This window comes from Typopeltis vanoorti, chromosome 6 (assembly GCF_054136105.1).
Source record: "Typopeltis vanoorti isolate ZY-2024b chromosome 6, IOZ_Tvanoo_1.0, whole genome shotgun sequence".
In the NCBI taxonomy this organism is placed as follows: domain Eukaryota; kingdom Metazoa; phylum Arthropoda; class Arachnida; order Uropygi; family Thelyphonidae; genus Typopeltis; species Typopeltis vanoorti.
In genome coordinates, this window is record NC_143554.1 from 100,939,778 (window position 1) to 100,958,278 (window position 18,501).

The 18,501-nt window shown below is 34.4% G+C and overlaps 1 protein-coding gene across 1 annotated transcript in view; it reads right to left on the reverse strand.

The window, feature by feature from the left end:
- Positions 1 to 1,420: 1,420 nt before the first annotated feature.
- LOC150105754 (uncharacterized) overlaps positions 1,421 to 18,501 on the reverse strand; it is a 114,930-nt gene continuing 97,849 nt past the window's right edge. The window contains exon 6 of the mRNA XM_090393557.1: positions 1,421 to 1,708. Coding sequence (XP_090249683.1) covers positions 1,518 to 1,708 — 191 coding nt within the window. The 3' untranslated portion in view covers positions 1,421 to 1,517. The remainder of the gene's footprint in view (positions 1,709 to 18,501) is intronic.

Here is an 18,501-nt window from a genome sequence, read left to right on the forward strand (position 1 = left end):
CCTGCCATAATTATTATTTCTCTTGCTTGCCATATAGCAGAAAACTTCCCTTCAGTTAACCTTGGCCTGACCAGCCAATCTCCCCTCATACTGCACCTTTTCTTTTTTTACCATGCTCATCACCTTCCTAACCTGCATTTTCTTTTCCTCACACTGCCTTGCGAATTTCCATGGAGTCTTTTTTTTCTTTATGGATATAATTTTTAGAACAGTAAGAGCAAACAACTAGCAAAACACAAAATAAACAAATTGTTTATGCTGGTAATTTTTAGTTAAGAATGTTTAAAAACATTTTCTGGGATTTAGGTTATTCGATTCCATCTAAATCATTTAAAATATATCACTTCAGACTATATAGGTCAGGGGTCGCCAAACTTCTTTGACCGTCGACCCCTTCAGGCATTTCTTGACTTTTTATCGACCCCCTCTATTTTACTATTACGTAATTATAATAGGACAAGCAAAAAAGATGCTTATGTGAGTTTTTAGATTGTTTATTTTATAGTTACAGTGTTTATTGTATGCATAATATAGTATATATTATTATATTGGCTTAATGTCAAAGGGATACGTTTTTGACGTCCTTCTTCACATTACATATTTGATAGGAGGGATAAATAATATATAAAATATATTCATATAAAACCACTGACATCCCTTTATTGGTAAATACGCCATTTTGGCCTACTTGATTGGCCTCCATAACTATTTTCATGATCTTGCTCCATCTTACAGGTCCTATTCATGTCACTGTTCCCACGTTTCACTCTTAATTGCATTGTCATTCAGAATGGAGGTAATCCAAGTTAACCAAATTAATATTACCCGTACAATGATGTCTTATATTTTTCTATCAACCCCAATCGACCCCTAACAATGTTATATCGACTCCTGGGGGGGGGGGGGTTGATATCGACCACTTTGGCGACCACTGATATATAGGCAAACATTAAAGTGAATCTTTGATGGAAAAAAACGTTGATGTAAATACCCTCTCAATCTTTATCAAATGATTTCAGTGGCATGCTGTATTTGAAATACAGTATCTTTAAGGGAGGACAACATTTCTCCTTCAATTAGTATATTATTACACTCAACTCACTACAGTAAAAATCCTAAAACTACTGGGGGAAAAAAAAGTCACAGATACAGCACTGTGCTAAATGAAATTCACTATAGCAAACTATCTACAGTTTAAAAAAAAATTAAATTAAAAAAATAGAATAAAATAAAATTATCGTGGTCCCTATAAGTTCAATAACAAGAGTAGACCATAAAAGATATTATTTGGACGATCAGTTTTTTTCAACCCTAGGGAGTTTGTTGACTATAAAAAGATGAATTGTTCACTTTTTTCCTTTTTGCAATTCTTTGTTAAATTTCAAATGAAACCTGATAACATAAACCAGTTCTTTCTGACTGTAACTTTATTAAACTTTTAACATGAAATAATACTAATATATATATATATATTTATATACACAGAGGCATTTTATAAACAAGTAGCTTAAAATAAACTAATCATTCATTTGCTGAGGTATCACACCAACTCGACAGCACTTATGCATATGTGAAGCAGCAACTGCATTGTGAAATTCCCGAAGTGGAAAAAGTGGACCAACCAAGGCATCATACGGATAGCGTTCCACTGTGCGAGCAAGAAATTCCATTGCTTTATCAAGATGGTGAGGACCATAACCATATATACCTAATAAAAAATATGCACAATTAGAAAGGACCTCTTTAAATCTAACTTATTATGCATATTCACCAGAAAAATACATAACTGATTTATCATTGCAAGAACCTATACAACATTAACTCTTCTGCTTAAAGAAATAATTATCTGATAGCCGGGAGTTAAGTTACACATTTCCGAAATGGAAAACTAATATCTGGAGGAAAGGAGTAACCAGTCTAAATTCTATGATAATATTTTAAGCATAGGTATCTACTTCTTTTTGCTAAAACTTATTGTTTTCCATAATTCAACGAAGAAAGTTGGCCCATTTTTTTTTTCTATTTCCGATTTGTCTGCTAATCTTTGTATTCAGTTCCCACTTTCTTACTAATTTAACTATTCTGTTTGAGTCCACATTCCATTCTGATTTTTTTTTTTTATTCAGGGCTGTAATCAATAGTCTTAAGCCTTTTTCATTTCACACACTGTCATACTGATGCTTCTATTCTTATTTTACATATGAACATTAATATTAAATTATTGATTTATAGATTTTATTTATTTTGTTAGAACTTTTTCCATATTGTTGCATTTAAATCCCAATATTTTATTAAATTTTTTCAGACTTATTTTTTGAGAGTTTGAGATTTTTTGTGCTTTTACTTCCATTTTATATTTTTGTTTAAACTTATTGTTTTCAATAATTCAATGAAGAATGTCTGCCCATTTTTTATTTAAATGTCTAAGTGTTTAAATTCCATTTAAATACTTAGACATTACCTGTTTGATATTTTTCCATTTAGTTACAATTTACATCTTATTTACATCAATTACACCATCATGGTTTTGTTGTATCTATTAACATTACCATATTGATATCATTACACATCTGTTAAAGTTTTAAATAAAATAACTACTTTTGAAGGACATTCAAAAATAACAGGTCTAGCCTATTATTTTGAATGACCAAACTGAACCATGTGTAACATTTTTTCTACTCAAAACAAGAGTATAACTCTGAACACATCCACTGTCTCACAATTGTTAGAAAGAGCAAAGCAAGAGATAAAAACCTTCCCTTAAACTTCATAGATTTCTCAAAAACCTTTGATTCAATCAATAACAAAGAATGTTTAAAATTCTCAGTTATGATGGTATACCATGTAAATAATCAAAGCAATAGCAGAACTGTGCCAGAATTATCATGCAAGAGTACTGATTAATGAGATGACAGAGCTTTCTTATTTCACACTGGAATTCTTCAGGGAGACTCTTTAGTACCATTACCATCAAATGCCTGACATGTACCCTCAAGGAGGTGTACAGGATATGATAGTACTACATGAAAAATTTACATCATTACTAACTTTCTATCTACAATTTTCCTCCAAATCAGTGTGTTACTTGTTAAGACTCCAACATTATCAGATCTTATATTTCTATCATCTAAGGCACTTTGTACCTTATCAATCCACCTATATCTTGGTCTTCCTCAGGGTTGTTTTCCTGCCAACCTGGCAGAGAACACTTGTTTTGCTAATTGTTCCTTGCCCATTCTGTTTAAGTGACCATACCACTTGAGATTAGCTCTGCTAATGCATTCCTGGATGCCGACAATGTCAAGTTATTATTATTATTATTACGGGTATCTCCATGGAGTCAGTAGACTCATCGCGGGAGACCCAAACTAGAAAAACAATATCTGTCATATCTCTTCTTGAATTCATTTACAGACGAAGAGCTCACAACTAAGTCAGGCAATGAATTCCACTCATTCACCACCCTCCAGGCAAAAAACCTTGTTCTGACACCTTTGTTAACCACACTCTTCTTTAATTTCCAGAGATGACCTCTTGTTCTTCCATCACTATCACACAGCTGAAACATTTCCCCTGCATCAATCCTATAAAAACCTTTTAGTAATTTGAATGTTTCTATCATATCCCCTCTTCTTCGCCTATCAACCAATCTCTGCAACCCACAAGCTCTCAATCTATCAATGTAGGGAGCATATTTTATATCACTCATCAACTTGGTCACTCTTCTCTGAACCCTCTCCACAGCCTCCTCATCTCCAAGGAATCCAGGTGACCAGACCTGAGCACAGTAATCCAAATGTGGAAGTATCAATGCTTTATAAAGGGGAATAATAACCTCTTTATCTCTGGATGTCAGTGTGTTCCTCAACAACCAAGTAATCCTATGTGCAATCTTGGACACCTTAGCAATGTGTCCTCTGAACTTCATCTCCCTATCTACCAATACCCCTAAGTCCCTAGCCTCATCAATCTCTTGGAATACCTTTCCATCAATGTAGTACACAGCTGGTAATCTTTTAATCCCAAAATGCATGACTTTACACTTTTCCACATTGAACTGACATCCATTTTCTTTTGCCCATTTTACCAACTTATTTAAATCCTCCTACAAACTTTCAACATCAGCTTGATTTTTTATTGCACTACACAACTTTGCATCATCAGCAAACAACTGAATATCTCCCTTTAAGCCGTTTCCTATATCATTTATATACAAATTAAACAACATTGGCCCAAGCACAGAGCCCTGAGGCACACCACTGGTCACCTGCCTCATTCTGGACTCAGCTCCTCCATACACCACCTTATGGTATCTCTCCCTGAGCCATTCTCCTATCCATATCACCAATTTAATATCCATTTCCATCTGCTCCAATTTGCGTAACAGTGTTCTATGGGGTATCCTGTCAAAAGCCTTAGCAAAATCCAGAAGTACCACTGTGTAGCCAGCTCCTTTGTCCAACTCGGATGTTATTCTATTATGAATAGTTAATAGATTGCTAAGGCAGGATCTACCTTTAACAAAACCATGTTGGCCTCTATAGAGTATCATATCCTGATCCACCCATTCTTGAATTTTGTCTTTAACCAACTTTTCTAATACTTTTACCACTACTCCTGAGATGGTGATTGGTCTGTAATTCAATACCGCAGTTTTAGAGCCACCCTTATGCAAAGGAACCACTTTGCCTAACTTCCACTCCCTAGGGACCATACCAGAGTTCAAGCTTAAATTAAATATCCAGGTAAGAGGGGTTGACAATTCATTTGCACATTCACGCAACACCCGAGCTAATATTCCATCTAAGCCTACCGCAGTGTTTGCATTTAAGTTTTGCAATATATTTAATACCTCTGATTCTTTAGCTTCAATTCTCACATTAGGTATTGCTATAGGTATAGAGATATCCTCACTTGGGTGATAGACTTTTGAAAAGTGATCACTCAGTAACTCGACTATTACATCTGATTTTGTCACCTCAATACCATCAGCACCCACTAAGCTTATCCTTCCGAAGTCATTCTTCCTCTTACTTGCCACATAGCGGAAGAACTCTTTGGGATTACCTTGATCTCTTTGGCTAAGGTCTTCTCATAATCTGATTTAGCTTTTCTTACTATGCTGGTAACCTTCCTAGCTTGAGCCTTGTACTGCTCATGGGTGTCCTGATCGCCTTTCTCCTTGTAAATTCTCCATAACATTTTCTTTTTTTGCAGTTCAAGCTTGATACTACTGCTCATCCATCTAATGCCTGCCTTGTTTGACCTCCTGACCATGGGGACACAATATGATATTGCTTTCCTCAGATACCCGCTGATTTTATCCCAAGCACTGCTAACATCTTTCCCTTGCAATATGTTCTGCCATGGGATGGCTGCAAGCTCACTCCAAAGCTTGTTATAATTGCCTAACCTGTAGTTCCGTACATACCCCTTCTTAATAGAAAAATCCACAGATTTTGCAACCTCCTAAGTCAATACCACATGATTGCTTTCACCAACTGGAGGTAGCGAGGACACCTTACTTATGCATATAACCTCTGAACCAATAACCAGGTCCAACACTCTCACACCACGTGTCCCTTCAGTTATGTGCTGTTTCAAGTAATTATCTCGTAGAAGATGTATGAACTCCATTTCCTTTTTGCTACGTGATATTTCCTCCTTCCAATTGATATCACCATAATCAAAATCCCCTATAATAATCACTAAGCCTTCACTCATTGCACTAAGTTGCTGATGCATGAATTCAATATCTCCCCCATACTCCCTGGCCTATAGCAGCATCTAACTGTATATTTGGTTGCGTTGGTCACTATTTCGCACCAGACTGCCTCAAATGAACTCTCATTCACATGTCTATAATCATGATATACTACTTTCTTTGGCTGCAACACATCAGCTATCATCAACAGTACTCCTCCTCCTGTTCTATCTTCTCTATCCTCCCTGAAAATACTGTACCCATTACATTCAATTCCAGTGACCACATCTTCTGCTGACAGCCAAGTTTCACTAATGCCTACAACTTTTGGTGAGATTTCACTGACTAATGCGAAAATTTCTTCTCTCTTATTTCGAATGCTTCTAGCATTGGTATACAAAAATTGCAGATTCCCTCTAGATCTTGTACCAGCTTTAGAACTGATATATAAGTCACTAACTACCGTGGTCCTATGCCGATTTTTATCCCCTCTCTTATGCAATTTATTCTGCCTATAAGGATCAATAAATACACAATCAGTGCTAAAGTTTCTCTCTCTTACACTCAACTTTTTCAATATTAGTTTCCCTGCCCAATAACTTCAACCTGTTCAGAAAACAATAACTTCTTCAATCGCTTATGTCCTTCCATGTTAAGATGCAGTCCATCTCTAGCATACAACTGCCTTTTTCCTTCAAACACACTCCAAACATCAACAAACTTAGTTCTTTCCTAATATCCTCGTTTTTAATATGATATTGCCATTGATGCCATCTGTTCATGCCTCTAATCTTTCTCAGGACTCTCATATCTGCAGTCTCTAGTCTTTGGTCAAGTTTTTTACTTCTGACCCAGCTTTCAGATCCATAAGTTAAAACTGGTTTGAACACTGTCTTGTATACAGCTAATTTAATGTTCTGACTAATTTCTCTCTTATTCCATATGAATTTATTCAATTGATTTCCTACCATACCAGCTTTGTTGATTCTGTTGTCTATTTCCATATATAATTTACCATCCTCACTAAAAATTGTGCCGAAGTAGATGAAATATTTTACTTGTTCCACAAGTTCTCTGTTCACAACGCAGTTGACATTTTCAATGATTCTGCCTATTTTCATTGTCTGTCTTTTTATTGTTAACCTTCATACCACATCTATTACAACAGTTATTCAATTTAGTCAGGGAATCTTGCAAGCTTGTAGAGGATTTATTTAGAAGTATAACGTCGTCTGCATAAAGCAAAGAGCTGACATTAACATCTCCAATTCTCATATATTTTTAATACCACTCTCCTTCATAATGTGATCCATATAGATAATAAATAACAGAGGGGATAATTTACATCCTTGTCTCACACCATATTTAACATTAAACCATCTTCCCGTACTTCCTTCAATTCTAACTGCTGACTTACAACTCAAATAAAGACTAAGTATTACTTGATATAATGGCCCATTGACACCATATAACTGTGGCGTATTGAATAGCTTCTCTCTTGGCACACCTTGTCATATGCCTTTTCCAGATCGACAAAACTTAAATACAGATCTTTTGTTATATTCCCATGCTTTCTTAACTATTTGTCGTAAAGTGAAGATCTGATCCTGACAGCTTCTATTTGGCCTGAATCTAACTTGTTCTTCACCAAGCTTTTCTTCCACAATTCTTCTCAACCATTTCTCAAGTATACTTGCATAAATCTTGCCAGGAACACTCAGTAGAGAAATACCTCTGTAATTCTTACATTCAGTTTTATTTCCCTTTTTATATGAGTACTATTAGAGCTCTACTCCAATCATCGGGAATTCGTTCTTCTGTCCAGGTCTTTTGAACTATGGAGTGCAGCCACTGTAAGACTTTTATACCACCATATTTCAGTATTTCTGGTCGAATATCATCTATTCCTGATGCCTTTTCACATTTCAAGCCTTTGATGGCTTTTTCTACTTCAAGTATGGATATGTATTCCTGACTGTATGCCAGTTGAGTGTTTCTTACCACTGTGCTATCACTGCTTGTTTCATTTAGCAATTTTTCGAAGTAATTACCCCATACTTCAAGGATATCTTTTTCTCCTGTTTTCATCTTTTATCATCTCTAACTCCTTTTACAGCACTCTTTCCTCCATTTCTAAACTTGTTCAAAATATGGTACTATCAAGAAGGTGGCAAAATCAGAATATTTTGCCACCTTCTTGATAGTACCATATCTTTTTATTACTATCCTTGATTATGTATTCAGACCCACAGGAAATGAACAGAGAATAACTCTCAAAGAGTCAACAGGACAAACCCACAAAGTCTTTTTTTTTTTTTTTTTTTTGCAGGTGATGTTGTGCTGAATGACTAACATTCAGACTGCCCAAACCACTTAGATAATATATGAAAAAAATGTAACACCGATTGGACTGGCAATCAGTGACAGTAACACTAAACAAAATTGAAAGAAATATTAGGCTAAATGACCACATTCTTGAAGAATGTAAGTGATTTTCAGTACCCTGGTTCCTACAATACTTTGACATAGTGAAAAAAAGGAGAAAGCTCTACAATTCCATAAAAGTAAATTATCTGGAAATCCAATCTCATCACCACAAATAACAAAATTTGTTTGCACAAAACTACTAGTCAACCCATATTTACATATAGTTTCAGACATGAAACATCACTACTCAACAAGTAGTTAATAATATAATTCAATAGCTTTGGTACAACATCCCTTTGATAATTAATTTAAAAATAAAATAAATAATAAAAATAAATGTAAAAAAAATTATAAACAATTAATGGTAATCACTTCCCAAAAGAGACAGACACAGAATCTGTCCAATTAAGATTAGGGAGGTGGTGATATTCAAATTTAAACTTACTGTAGTGTAACATCTTGGTAATTCCAGTGAATATTATGACTAGTGCTGAAGGTATGAGAAGCAAGACCTGCATCTTGAGATTCCAAAAATCTTATATAATATTGATGTACTTGGATTCTAACAGTAACAGAATGGCCAGTCTGTCCAAAGTAACAAAGATGACAAGAACAGGGTATTTGATAAACATCAGGCTAGGATAGAGGTGATAATGTCCAACCAATATCCAACCCTTGCAGTGTTTTATGTTAGGGCAGAGCTTCGAGCTTCCTCCTAAGCTTGTCATAATCACCTACCTTGTAGTTCCATATATGCCCTTTCTTGACAGAATATTACTCATGTTTTAAAATCTCCCAAGTGAAGACTGCATGGTCACTTTTGTCAATTGTAGGCAATGTGGCCACCTTGTTTATATATAACTCTTTGAATCCTAAGACCAAGCCCAATACTCTCACACTCCTAGTCCCCTCCATCACATGCCACCTCAAGTAATTATCTCTCAGTAGGTGTATAAATTCCAATTCCTTCCTGCCATGTGATCTTTCCTCCTTCCAGTCTATATCTCCATAGTTGAAGCCTCCCATAATAATCACTCGAGCTGTACTCATTGTACAAATTTGGCGATGCATATCTTCCAGATCAACTGTGGAACCTCCTGGCTATAGCAACAACAAACTGTATATTTTATCTTACTGGCATTGATCTTACAATGAACTGCTTCAAATGAACAACCACCCTCTTGCCTATCTCCTATTCTTTTTGACTGTAATTCATCAGCAGTAACCCTCCCCATCATCTCATCTCTGAAAATACTAAATTGCTCGCATTTTATCTCTGTAACTGCATCATCTGCTGTTAACTAAGTCTCACTAATGTCTATAACATTTGGTGTGGTTGCAGTAACCATTCCAAAAACTCCTCGGGTTGTTCCTGATACTTCTGGCATTAGTAATAATAATAACAACAACAGAAAATATTGCAATGTGAGAACTAAAAAATACAATAAATAAGATAAAAAATAAGAAAAACGCTAAGAGAAGACAATATAAACATGAAACTGTACAAAATTGTAGGTGAAAATTTTAATAAAAGAATTTTGAAATTATTTAACATGTTCTGGATTTTTGGAAAAACTCCAAACTCTTGGAAAGAAAGCACTGGCTATCCCAATTTATAAAAAAAAGGAAATAAAGATGACTGCAATAACTATATGGGAATTAGTCTGTTACATGCAGGATACAAAATATATGCAGGAATATTACAAGAGAAACCAAACAGCATTGTAAATAAAATAGTCAAATTAGAACAAATATTAGAATGGGAAAGACATCAAGAGGAGTACAGCAAGGATGTAATCCTATCTTCTACAGTTTAATATATATATATATATAATTATAACAATCTGGAAACAGCATAACCATTTGGTATACAAATAAACCCACAAATAAAAAGAGATACTGTTATTTGTAGATGATCAAATTATATTAGCTGCATAAGATGATCTATAAAGATCAGTAAAATCATTAAATGAAATTTCAGAATATCATATGAGAATATCAAAAGTAAAGTCGAAAATAATAGCTTTCAAAGGAGAAAACCAAATAAAAAGTAAAATAGTGATTAATAATAAAATGAACAAATAAATACTTTCAAAATACCTGGGATGCAACTTATATGAAGATGAAAAACATACAGACATTGAAATATCAAATTTTGTACCAGTGGAGGGTGTGGATCTTTGGATGAGATGAGTAAGCTTTTTAATTTTGCAGGAGGTTTAAAGGTGGCTTTGAGGTTGTATTTTTGTACAAAAATACAAACTCAAAGCCACCTAATTAATTTGTACAAAGTCAATTAATTTTGTACAAATTAATTGACTGGAAAAGCACTAGTTGTATACATCACACCAGAACTTGGCATGAACGCAAATTTAAGGAAGCCTGTGAGATTATTATCAACCACCCCAATCTGAACAATAATGATGGGCTAAAAATCCCAAACATATGGAAGACACATATTCGACCCACAGAACCTTCCTATCTAAGAGCAACTATAAACAGGACTATAGTTAATCTAGGATCCTAAATCAAAAATAACAATTGTAATACTAAAAATAGGACATCATTGTTACTGAAAGAAAACTATAAGAAAGAATGTTTATTCATGTTATCATATATAGAATTTAGCTCGATATAGTTTCTAAATAATTTAATTTTTTTTTTTTCACCAGAGGTCATGCCAGTAGAATAACCTATGATCAAATCATTGTTTCTCTAGCTTGCTATATGTAATGTAACTCAGCTTGTCCTGTATATTTGTATATGCTCCAGATGATCTTAATATGAAGATCGAAATGTCGGGAAATTAAAAGTTATTTATAATATGGTGGTAAGGATTACTCCATCCATATCCCAAAAGACAATGGCAAGAACCTTCTCTGCTGACTTTTGGCTTTGGAACTTTTCTGGCCATGAAGAACCTATGTGTCTCCACTCCATTCACTGTTGTTTGGTCTTTGGGTCATAGTGATGAAGCCATGTTTCATTAACTGTCTCAATATGAGCCAAAAAATTTGCACCTGATTTCTCAAAATGACCCAAAATCCCTTGAGATGACAGCATACATTCTCTCTTTTGGTTGGCATTCAAATATTTGGAGTCCCACTTCGTTGAGAGCTTCTGCATGTCCAAATGTTGGTGAATAATCACCCCAACTCATTCCTCGAATATTCCTACAGTCTTTGCAATGTTTTGGCTGGTATTTGTGTATCAGCAAGGATCATGGCATGCACTGCATCAATGTCTTCAAATGTGATCACTGGGAAAGGTTTTCCTGACTTGGTAGCATCTGTTGTCTCAGGATGCCCAGTTTTAAACTTGCCACCCATCTGGCAACTGTTGGATATACTGGGGCACAGTCCCCTAAAGTCTCACACAAAGTTTGGTAAATCTCTGTTGCAGATTTTTCTTGCAGCACGAAAAACTTGATGGCCCCCACACACCTTTGTCTTTGAATTTCTTTAAAACCTCTGACATGTCTTCTCATATATCCTAAAAAAAAAAAGAGCAAATTATTACTGAGATGACTTGACAAAATTTTCATACCAAATTTTAATAAAATCAACCTAAAGTAACTTGTGTATAGATAGACAAAAATTAACATAATGGATATTTATACATTTTGTGAAAGATACCAATGAATACTTATTAGCAAGTGAGAATGAATTCTACGAGTATATGTAAAAATAAGGTGTGCAATGAGTTATTTATGCATTTCTTTTTTGCTCTAAATTAGCTAACAGGAGTGAAGTAGAAATAACCTAAATTACTATTCATAAATTCATAAATTTAGTTGAACAATGTAGTGCATGGTACAATGGTCACTAGTGTAACCACGCTTGGATACACTTGTAGCAGCTGTGAACTAAGCACATGTGATAAATAGTTCAAGTTCACTATGACATTTTTTTAAACTTTTCTTGTAAACTTAGATTAAAGAGGTTATGAATTTAAGTTTAATAAAAGTAAACATGAAAATTATCTTAAATTATTGTGTTAACAAAAGGCATAAGCCTTTTGTTTACAGAAAAATAGAATTTATTAATTCCTATATATTTTTTCCTTGTTATAAGGACATGATCAGGAAGAGAAAATCTGTTAAACATTCAAAACATAAGTCACAAAGCATGTATTTACTTGCCCATGTCTCAGTTACGAGTGAATAAATGAAAGAACAGACTATTAGAGTTCAAAGAGAACGAAAAAAGAAGGGCTATTGTTTGTACTTCAAATACAAAGTTACATAACCCATTCAATATTACAAAAAAAGACATTCCTGAATACTAAAAATATCAAGTTCCTTCCTAATATCTTTATTTTTAATATGATTCTGTCATGAAAACTAACTTCTTATATTACTGTAGGCTATGTAGAGTTGAGGCTAGTTCTCTGATCAAATAACATTTATTTTGCTGTGAATCTGAATGTGGATGACAATTTGTTATGTGGATTAACTCTGTAGAAAAAAATTACAAACTTCAAACAAACATTTTTTTATTTTGATTATTCAAAAGATAAAGCTAAAATTCAGAAATAACATCCAGGTTTATAGTGAGTTTTGTATCAATACATAATATGTATTGCTACAAAACTTAATAAACCTGACAGAATAGGTGGAAAAAAACTGCTATTTCCATGATCTAGCATGAAACGACCAACCAGCCTGCCATCTTGAAGACTATTTCCTATCTTAGAAATATTGAAGTTTTTTGAAAGAAAAATTCTAAAATTACTATTAACATTAGACCTATGTTGAGTCAAGGATTGTTGCAGGAGTTTCCCACTGTCACATACAAAGAAGCTCACTAAACAGTGACCTTAATTCACTATTTTTACACTGTGTACACTCTCAGACAATGCATTCTACTCATAAATCATGTAAAACACCACCCCTCACTTTTCTGTTCACAACCTTCACATCACAGAACTTCTGGGAATGGCCTCTTGTTTTACCCCCCCCCCCCCCATTCTATGAAAAATCCCTGCATTTCAACCAGTACCCCTTGCCAACTTATGTCTCCATCATATCACCCTCCTCTATTCATAAGGTTCTGCAAATGGCATTCTTTTTCTATTTAGAAGCTTGTCAGTTAATCAGTGAAGTACGAATTCCACCAATCTAGATTCAAAGTTGATCTCTTAGCCTACTTTACCACCACTAAACATGTGCCATGGAAAGGTTCAGAGAAAAGTGTGCTGTCGTCCTTCACATTTCCAGTACTTCTAATTGTTAGGCATCCCTACAAAAATGAAAACTGGATGACTTCTGCATTAATTCTTCCTTGGTATCTTTCTGGGTCTGGCTCTCCCACACTGAGTGAAACCTCAATAAAGGTCGAGACCAGACTGGGTAGTGACCTTTCCATAATGTGTAGCATTATGGTATCTGAAACTGTACTTTGCATTACAGGATACTAAGCCCTTTGATGTGAAGTCATCTGCCTCTATATACAAGTAGTCTAATCATGAAGATATTTCACATGCAAACCTTGTTTACTTACTTAGATAAAAGATTAAACAAGAATATAATTTTTTTCTTTCTTTTAAGGTTACACGGTGATCAGCATTCATATTAATTAAATTAGGGAAACAAAACACACGTGTTAAAAAGATTATTTTACTGATTAATAATAAAATAATAACTTTATGTTTCGACCCCTGTATTGAGGTCATCTTCAGAAGGATACATTCAGAAGTATAAGAACAAGCTACATGCTGTTGCACTCTATACAAGTAAATTACATCTACGTTGTTAACTAATCTTTTTTCTTAGCCTGCCCTCTAGAAAAAAAAAAAAAAAATTTTTTAAATAAAAATAAAAAATAAAATAAAATAAAATAAATTAAAATAAAATAAACAAAAATAAAATAAACAAAAATAAAATAAAAACTATAAATAACAATAAACTCTGCTAAAGTCCTCATGTACTAGGATTCTTCTGGAATTATACAGTTATATTACGATTATCTTCTGGATTTGTACAGGTTGCTATTGAATGGTCAAGGAAAAAAAAAAACACTTCACTAGGTCTTGTATTGAGATTTTTCTTTGTGGTTGCTATGAAGGTTGTAGATGGATCCTCCACATTCTTGGAATTGTTAGACCATCATTTTTATTCAGATTTGGATCATGTTTGAGCATTTCACATGCTTCCTTGAATTTCCGCTCAAACCAGGTTTTGGTGCAGTGTAGGGATATGGTACCTTTCCAGTCAATTCTGTGGTATGTTTGGAGTGCATGTTCAGAAAGGCCGGTTTTTCCAAAATGGAGGTATTTTATGTGACGTTTGTGTTCATCCTTTCTGATTGGGATAGTTCGTCCTGTTTCCCCTATGTACAGTATGTTACATGTGCAATCTATTTTGTAAACCCCTGGGTGGGCTAAGTGTGGCAGGGGATCCTTGGAAGAATTGAGTAGGTGTCTTAATTTTGTCGGGGGTTTGAAGGTGGTTTTGATGTTGTATTTGTGTAGTGTTCTGTCTATTTTTTCTGAAATGCCTCTAACATATGGTATAGCAATTGCATTCTTGAAATCTTTTTTGTTATTAGTGGTATCTTTGTGGAGGATCTTGTGAATGGTTTTTATACTGTATCCATTTTTTATAGAGGTATGTTTGATGGTCTCATATTCATGGTTAAGAGCATGTTCAGTTGAACAAATGGTTTGAGCTCTGTGTTTAAGGGTGCTTATAACCCCTAGTTTTTGTGTTGGGTGGTGATAGGAAGTTTTGTGTATGTACTGGCCTGTGTGTGTAGGTTTGCGGTAAACTGAGGAGAGACAGCCTGAAGGAAGACGTGTGACAAGTGTGTCTAGGAACAGAAGAGAGTTGTTTTTTCTATTTCAATGGTGAATTGGATGCGTTTGTGTTGTTTGTTCAGGTGGCTAAGGAATGTATCTAGTGCTTGGCGGCCGTGGGGCCAAATGGCGAAAATATCGTTGACGTATCTGAGCCAAATTTTGGGCTTTAAGCAAGCCGATTCTAGAGCTCGTTGCTCAAAATCTTCCATATAAAAGTTCTATATTGGGGGGAAGAGAGTGGAGAGCCCATGGCGGTACCTTCTTTTTGAAGGTAAAAATTGTTTTGCCACACGAAATATCCGGAGCAGAGTACGTGGGCAAAGAGGGCCATGATGTCATGTGGAAATATGTTCTGTAGGAGTAGGATAGTATCATTGATTGGGACATTGGTGAAAAGGGAAGTTATGTCAAAGCTGACTAATAGCTGACTTTTTTTTTTCCCCACTAGAGGGCAGGCTAAGAAAAAAGATTAGTTAATGTAGATGTAATTTACTTATATAGAGTGCAACAGCATGTAGCTTGTTCTTATACTTCCGAATGTATCCTTCTGAAGATGACCTCAATACAGGGGTCGAAACGTAAAGTTATTATTTTATTATTAATCAGTAAAATAATCTTTTTAATAGGTGTGTTTTGTTTCCCTAATTTAATTAATATGAAAGAATATAATTTCTTGGCAAGCATAACTAACTTTGTAACCAAGTGAAAAACTTTCTACAACTACTAATTAAAAAAAAAAAAAAAGGTATTTACATCAAATGAACAGTTTATTTGATATAAAGCTGGTATATAATGTGTTTTACATAACAGGCAATTACAGAAATATCAATAACGTCATTTTTATAATGTTTTTTTATTGTCAAAGTGACTTAGGTACAAAATTGAATAAAATTGAACAAAAATGAATAAAAATTATTTTTTGAAAACACCATGTATTCCATGAAAAAAAAAAAACTTCATATTTGAAATACGAAATACATTTACTGTTAGTTTTGATATTATGTAGCATTTTTGAAGCTAAATTTTACTGTTGTTTTATACTAAAAATATATATGCATAAGTACATGCTCCCAAAACAAAAAGAAATCCTTTTTTTTTTAATTTCCTGCAAATAGTTTGAAAATAAATTATAATCTGAGATATCTGTAATTTGAATAGGCAGCTAAATCCTCATGCCAAAAAAAGTCCAAAATATCATGTTCATCTAATTTACAAATGATTATGGTCATGGTATGTTTTCAAGTTTTATCATTTTGCCATTCAAGATCAGAACATCGGCACTTCGCAAGTTGACAAAACATTAATTGTAATAATCTTTCAAGGTACCTGTGGCATGACTATAAACAACAAATTACAATAACTACAGTAATTAATTTTAATGAAATGAAAGTACAGATATTTCGTACTGAAAATAACAGTACATCATCAGTGTATAGAAACAAGCAAATCAAAGAAACAGAATACAAAGCACATACAATAATTGGTTTACCAATTAAAAACAGTTACTACGTCCTAGAAATTAATATATTAATAAATAATATTAAAACTATTTTTGATGGTTCCATAAAATGAGAATCTTCCAAACTTCTTTGGAGGGGGGGGGAGGAGAGAATCACTCCAATTCAGATTTGGCTAATGTAAAAGGGATTTTGCAACTTTCTCTGTAAAGGCATTCATATTTAAAACTGCTTCTATGGAAAAGATGAGCTTCATCCCACCAGATGCTGTGTTTAATGTCAATTCTATGTTGTGCCAGACCAGACTGAGCTTTCATGTATTCAATATAATACTGATGTTCATTAATTCTTTTTTTCTACAGAATGGCCTGCCTGTCCAAAATACGTCAAATTACATTCACAAAGTATCTGGTAAATGCCAGATAATGACTGTTTTTAATTGGTAAACTGACTGTTTTATGTACATAGGATTTCCATTTCTTTGATTTACTTGTGTCTATGCAGTAATGATGTACTCTTATTTTCAGTACAAAATATCTGTAATTTCTTTTCATTAAAGCTCAGGTCAGAAAAGTAACGAGTATTGTGAGAAAAGCTAAAACAGAATGTGATAAGAAATTGGCCATGCAAAGCTAAAGGTAATCCAAAAGAATTTTATTGTTATGTTGCAAGCAAAAGAAAGAATGAATGCAGAAGAATAACTTTAATGAATGCAGATGGTACATGAGCATCGGAAGCTAATGAGATTGTTCAGTTAATGAGTGCTCACTTTGCTAAGATATATAACCAGGTGTATGGTGCTACTGCTACATTTGATAAAGAGTTAGCGGTTCATGAAAATGAGGTTGAAGAGCTCTTGCATAACCTGGATAAGAATTTGTCAATAGGGACAGATGGAATATCTGCCTGTTTGTTAAAGGAATGTTCAGCTGAATTGACTAGGCCTTTCACACATTTGCATAACTTGAGTCTCAGCTCAGGAATGATACCACAGGAATGGAAGGAATGTATGATAGTTCCATTGCACAAGGGTGGTGCAAAAACTGATATGTCTAACTAATGACCTATTAGTATCTCTGGTGTGGTAGTGAAAATTTTAGAGAAGTTGGTAAGAACTTGCATACAGAAATGGGTAGACAAGTATTTTATACTCTGCAGGGAACAACATGGGTTTACTAAAGGAAGGCCATGTTTCAGCAAATTGCTCATATTTTATAATAATGTTACGGCCGAGTTGGATAAAGGGAATGGATACACTATGATAATGTTGGATTTTTCTAAGGCATTTGATAGGATACCACACAATAGGCTGTTGTGAAAACTGGAGAATATGGGATTGGAACATAATCTATTGAGTTGTATCAGGGGATGGTTGACAGACAGATATCAAAAAGTGGTATAGAGTGGGTGTGAAACTGCCAGATTTAAGGTAACCAGTGGTGTACCTCAGGGTTCAGTCCTTGGGCCATTATTGTTCAATCTATACATTAATGACATCAAGCAGGGTCTATCATCAGATTTGCAATTGTTTGCTGATGATGCGAAGATAGGCAAGGCAATCAGGGATACTACTGATATTCAGCAATTACAAAATGATTTGAACAGACTGGAAATCTGGGCAAACAAAAATGGCTGTCAGTTTAATGTTAGTAAGTCAAGTTATGCACTTTGGCATGATTAGAGTTCCAGCGGCATATTATATTAGCAGGGTTATGCTACAAGAAACTGAAGAGGCAAGGGATCTTGGTGTACTGGTGGATAAGAATTTAAAGTTCAAAGGTCACATAGCAAAAGTTGCAAATACAACTCAGAGGATAGTTGCTATGTTGAAGCGAACCTTGACATGTAAGGATAAGGAAGTAATTTTGCCTCTTTATAAGGCTTTGAAAAGACCACACTTGGATTACTGTGTGCAGATTTGGTCTCCCAGCTTCCAAGGAAATAAAGAAGCTATGGAAAGAGTGCAAAGAAGAGTTACAAAGATTATATCTGGATTATGGGATTTAGATTATGAGAACAGATTGCGAGTATGTGGATTACAGAATTCTAGTTAACAGGAGAAAGAGGGGGGTGATATGATAGAGGTCTATATACTTTTAAATGGATGTTATAGCA